Below are 6,000 nucleotides of genomic sequence, written 5' to 3'. Positions count from 1 at the left end.
AGATCGGCCCAGAGCATGTTGCCATGTTGAGCCGCCTACAGTGACAATAGCGCGACAGGAGCACAACGAGGGTCAGATAACCGCCTGAAGCTCGAAGGCGCTGCGATAAAGAAGTCTCACAATCTGTCGGTTTTGATAAGCTTAACTTGGAAAACAAAAATAGATTAATTAATTAAGTTTGCTCAATGTGACGAGGAGCAGTTGCATCGATTGCAATCTGCTGTTTGGATTTTTCCAAGAGACAGAGAAGCAAAATAAAAAAAGTAATGGTAAAATATCTTTATTGTAACACTCTGGATAGAACAGGCATACCACTATGGTGACACCACTACAGCCTGCTTGTTATATGGCACACAAGCAGGCATGCTACACTTTTTTCAGCCACAAGTTTCACAACAGAGATTTAAAAAAAAAAAAAAAAAGAAGAAGAAGAAGAAGAGGGGGGGAAAAAAAGCAGCATTTCATCACAATCTGGTTTGTGCATCTCACCGCTGCTGCTGTTCAACGTCTACGGGTCAACACTTCTCACACATCTACTGTTGAATGTTGAGTCTCAAGGCAATTCGTGGAGGTGAAGACGGAGAGCGTTTCGGGGCACCGATGCCTGAAATTTCACACATGAGGCGTGTCTCTCCATGCTTGTGCTAATGACTGACCTTGGCACTCCTGCGTTGCAGCGGTGTGCCGGATTAGAGCGACAGAGGAACGCTGCCTGTGACTGTTTGTTTAGGGTTGGAGCCACACTGCAGGCACTGTATTGTCCTGGTCTCTGAGGATTCGTCAGGCATCCCAGACAAAAAATCATCTGTTGTCCAGGAAGGGAGCCACATACGGTTTTCACAACTATCTGCGAAGCTCGCCAGCTATGCTTTTTTTCTAGGCCAGACAGAGATCAGGTTTCTTATTCTAATGTAATTAGCATGTGATAATCTCTTGGTAGAAAATGTACATAAGCCAGGGTTTAAAAATGACATGACACTGTCTAACCTACATAAATATAACTGTGACCCTAACTTGCCGGCTGTGTTCAGTGAAAATACTGTTCATATTGGCACCAAACAAATGTCATTTGTAATCTTTTACAAATCAGCAAATTGTTACTCTGCAGGAAGCCTTGAATACTAAAGTACTTCATCAGTTCTGAATTTTAGATCCAATCTTCTTCACGATTTTTTTACTGTGCAAAGTAATTAGGTCAATTATTGGCAACAAAATAAGGGGTTTTGTAATCTGCTTTAACAGAGCTTGTTATCTATGCATGTCCTCGTTTCTATCCTGGCTCTGTTTTCTGGTCAAGTGCTTGACGCAAGACCGGGCTGAGAAAAAAAAGAGGGAAAAAATGTGGAGGAAAAAAAAAAAAGTGGAAAAAGCAGATGGAAGGATGAGGGAAACTGTGCCTGCGGGTGGAGTGCTGAACATTTAATAAGAAGTAGAGCTATGTCCAAGGACATTTCCTGTAATTGGAAATGCTGAGATGTAAATGTGAACTGGTGTACTGGGTGATTGAGGTGTATTGTTGTTGAAAATTAAGAAAAAACCAAAAACTTGGCTTGCGTTATTAGGAGGGCTTTTGGCCTTGTTTTTCCTTCCTTCCTTGCCTTTCAAACTTGAGAAAAAAAAGCATTTTTGTTGTTGTTGTTATGAATGGAAAATACAACCAGAATAGAAAGAAAACATCTTTTATTTGACAAATTTGCTTTTTCGCTGGACACTTTTAATTTCAGTGTTGCCTACGTCTGCAGCGACACACTGCAGCGGCTCTAACATATTGACTCAGATGTCAACAGCACTTCATCACACTGAAACACAATATTGCGATGTCTAGACATTTCAGAATACATTTATTGTCACTGTCAGACACTGAACTACAACCTGACACCTTATAGCTCAGGTGCAATCCTGCACTACACTGCCTCGCTGACTGGCTCTCAACCTTTTAAAAACGTCTTGCTCATTATCTTATTACAGCATCTACACGTTTCCTAACTGCGTCTGCATTTCCCCCCCGTAATCTGCTGGATCCTTTCTTGGATAGAAGTGTCTTCAGTTTGTATTGTAGTCTGAGGTATATGATGTGCAGACCTGTCCTGAGGCTGTATCTGCAAAACAACACTCGTTCTTTAACTCGCCCCTTTATAACCTAAGTTATACCCAGTCACCATAAACTGCCCTCACGCTGCTCTTTGCTACAGTGGTGAGAAAAAAACACATTGGGCTTTGGCTGGCTACAGCGTAATCCTACCCTTTCTCATGGGTATTCACTTACAGTAAGTGAGAGCTATCATCAAATATGCAGCAGCTTCAACTAATGCTGAACCGAGTATTAAGAATAACATTATTGTTTACAGAACACTCAAAACATGATCCGCTATGGCGACTACCACCACTACCTTTTTTTTTTTTTTTTTTTAACTTTTTCAAACAACAAGAAGTCATGGTGTAAGCCTGTCCCCAGGAACTGTAAAAATGCTCTTTAATATGAAGAAAGAAATGTCAAAGAAGCACAATGAGGGGAAAAAAAATAGAGCAATTGGCTGTGAGTGATGTAACACCTTCCCTCTCCTCTGCCCTCCCAGTGTGGCTGATTAAAATACTGAGAGCTCCATTGCACAATCAATACACACACTTCATTCGGCAACCTTTTTTTTTTCTGTCTTTCAGATCTCTTGACATCTGAGCTTTCATCGTTTTTCATCAAAGCCTGTTGCTTGTACGTTCGCCACAAAGCTGTTGTCTCTTTGTAAGAGGAAACTCCACGCAGCTACATTCTACTTTTCCCTGAAAAAAAAAAAAAAGTTCATTCTTTTCCTGTCCGTGTGGCTGCGTTATAACCCCTCGTTCATTCAAAACAACGACTGAACACACTTCACTATGGCACGTTCCCAAACCACATGGTACTGGACACATTTAATAAAAACTGAGGGGAAATTCGATTACACTTGTTTCTTGTGCTGGGGCTGCTCACGTCCCTCAAGGCTGATAAGATGTCCAATTATTTGGTAATTTAGTTCAGAGGAGCAGGCGAGAGTCCGATCTGCTCATGTAAGCAGGCAAAGTATAGCACTGTACATCATGGCAACTCTTTGAAGCCCTTTCCCTTATGCCCTTATGACTGGTTCAGTAGTCATAAAGACACACTTGGGGCGCTTATTTAACAAAATTAGCTCTTGGATACAGTATTGTGCTTCACCAAGGCAGATGCAATATATAGAGAGTACAAAAAATGGGAATAGTACATAGAAGGTTTCAGTCTCTGCAGGAGAGGATGTGGGGTTGCTGTGGTTGAGGACTGGGGACTACAACTAGATGGAGCAGTGGCTTAAGCAGGGGGGCAAAAGCTGGACCTGAGGCTGAAGAAGGGGGTTGGATTTGGGGTTGAAGGGGGGAAGGCTGCAGATCGGACCTGCAGAGAAGGTATGAAGAGTCAGAGCGACGGTTGGGGTACTGTTCACAGGATAAAAGCTGCAAAGAGAGATGGAAGGGCACAACATCTACGGTACATCTACTGGTGCAGAGGCCATCAAAGAGAGAAAGACAGGATGGCTGGAGGCTGGAGGGGAGAGGAGGGCTCTTGGAGACAGGGTGAGGGGACCGGGGGGAACAAAGCCGATAGTCTCACTCACGGTAGAACACATATTCAGTGTAGCTGGTCCAGATCTTGTCGTCCGTCTGCTCATGGGCAAAGGCGCAGGTTCCTGTGGAGTTACAGGCCACCATGTGAAAGCCTGCATCTGCCAGCTTGTCAAACGCCTGCTCCAGAAAGGTGAACTTGAGATAGTAGCGGGACGTGTAGCGCTCAGGGGGGCGGTCGGGGTCGCGGCTCTCGTTCAGTGTTTCCCCAAACACCTCTTTGGCCAGGGAGGTCTTCCCACACACCATGATCCGTGCCACCCTGCGGAACTTGGCGTCGGTGTGGCTGTCGCGACCGAGGGTGTACGAGCCTCGATAGCCGATCGTGATGAACCCAGACCGCTTGCCGTCCATGGCGCCGGGCACCAGGCTGGCACAGGCGGCGGCGGCGGCGCCCAGGGAGCCGAGGTTACGGGCCGTGTCAATCCCAGGTGAGGAGTCCTCTGGGTCGCTCTGGCATCCCTCGTCACCCAGGGAGTTCTGCTTGCTGATCTTGGGCGCCAGCAGCTTGACGAGCTCTGGCAGGTTGAAGAACTCGGCCTCCCTCTGCAGACGGCCGCGCTCGGGGAAGTGGTCCGGAAGAACCAGCTGCTGGTCCCGCATGTAGTCCAGGATGTAACGGAACAGGAAACCATCCCGGTCCACAAAGAAGCGCCCCTTGGTGTCCCTCGCCAGTCCTTTGGTTGACTTTTGACTGAACATCTCCCACAGCAGAGAGTCCGGCACACTAGTGAGGGTCGAGTAGCGGGTTATGTACACCTGGCCCCCAACGTTGAGCTCTATGATCTCTGGGAAGGGTACCTCCTCCCCAGAGATGCCACTGTCTGGTAAAGCCATGGTTCACTCTAGCTGTGCTGGTGCAGCTTTAAAAACTCTCTCGGTTGTGCTGAAAGTTAGTGAAAGACTCGACAGTGTTCTCAGCACAACCCTCCACAGTGATTGGTGTGGCCTGTTGCCTGTCAAAGATTCCAGGTCCTGCTGTCTGTGGCAGTGAAGCGGCTAAAACGCGGTGCACAATTGGAATGCGTGCATAAAAAAGAAAAAAGAAAAAAAAAAAGAAGCCCAGGAAAAAAAAAAAACAGCAGTTACACAAGCACAAGCTCTATTCTAACTACAGCTTTCCTCTTAATTACTAAAACATATCACAGATTATTTCAGGCGGCGGCGAATTGAATCCGTTATGTCCTTTACGCGCAGAGATGTGATATCCTGAGGAGGAAATTCTGCTTTTCACACCAGTTCTCTGAGCAGGAACTGCAGCATTTTTTTCTTTACACACCCGCTCATAACGACTTCTCTCGCTCTAATGTTGCTCGCTTGTCCTGGCGCAAACAGGATCAGGTGGCCCAACTTCAATTAGGCAATCCATAGTTGGTGAGAGCCGTGGGTGTCCCGCTGCTGAAAAGCCACGAGATGAAGAAGATGTTCCAGATGTAGTGAGAGACGAGGAAGGTGTACAGAAAGAGCTCCGTCTTTTCCATCACTTGATGGTGGGGGGGGTGTGGAGGTAACAGCTGGTCGGCTCCTGAAGTCCCTGCGCTCCCGGCTCGTGTCAGACTGTAACTCTGAACTGCAGCGTAACGGAGGATACAGCGTTATTCCTCCCGGTTGGCCACGCCCACCCACGGTGACGCGCCTCTGCCGTGATCCAGGTCAAAATCCATCCCCCCCTGAGTCCTCCAGGAGACAGTGGAGACAGGCAGGACATCTCCTGGAGCTGGTTTTTGTAATTAGGGTAATCATATTTTTTTTTGTGCAATTTCATTTAAAGCTTTTATTGAAATGTTCATTGCCCCCAATTTTGCCACTCACACAAAAATAAACTGTGATTTTTATTTATTTATTTTGAGGAAATTGTGCCCAAGTTTGCAGGAATCAATCCAGTGACTCAGAGCTGGTGATGCATTTATTTTTGGGAACACTCGCTATGATGAGTGCAGTCTCCTACAAGGGTGGGTTAACAGTGACATCTAGTGAATACTCAAGAGGTAAAAAAAAAAAAAAAATCTCTTACAGAACATTGACAACATGGGATTCTAATGACAAATACAAAAAAGATTTAAACATTCCAGTCGAAATGCACCTCCGCTGATGAATGTGTTTCCTCGCTGGGATGTTTGACCTTCGCTGTGCAGAATGATTTATGAGCAGAGCTGCCGCAAGACTGCAAATTCATCTGCTGAAGAGGGGAAAAGTTTCTCTCTGCTCGTCTGCAGTCTGACTTTATCTGATCTGAGCATGCAGCCCGACTACTGTGATGTGGGAACTTGAAAGCTCAAGGCCACTTACACTGAGGATGGGCTTTTCACTGAAGTAGGAGATGTCTTGTTTCCAGCAGTTCAACCTTTAACATGAAAAAAGTATTTGGCT

General features: G+C 45.9%; 1 protein-coding gene across 1 annotated transcript; it reads right to left on the bottom strand.

The window, feature by feature from the left end:
* Positions 1–1,663: 1,663 nt before the first annotated feature.
* On the bottom strand, positions 1,664–5,199 carry kctd12b (potassium channel tetramerisation domain containing 12b). Its single transcript, XM_008299298.1, has one exon. The coding sequence runs from the start codon at positions 4,465–4,467 to the stop codon at positions 3,616–3,618; it is 852 nt and encodes a 283-aa protein (XP_008297520.1). The 5' UTR covers positions 4,468–5,199; the 3' UTR covers positions 1,664–3,615.
* Between the last annotated feature and the right edge of the window lie 801 nt (positions 5,200–6,000).

The sequence above is a fragment of the Stegastes partitus genome, unplaced genomic scaffold (genome assembly GCF_000690725.1).
Source record: "Stegastes partitus isolate 25-593 unplaced genomic scaffold, Stegastes_partitus-1.0.2 Scaffold1400, whole genome shotgun sequence".
Lineage (NCBI taxonomy): Eukaryota > Metazoa > Chordata > Actinopteri > Pomacentridae > Stegastes > Stegastes partitus.
This window is presented reverse-complemented; position numbering and strand designations above follow the sequence as displayed.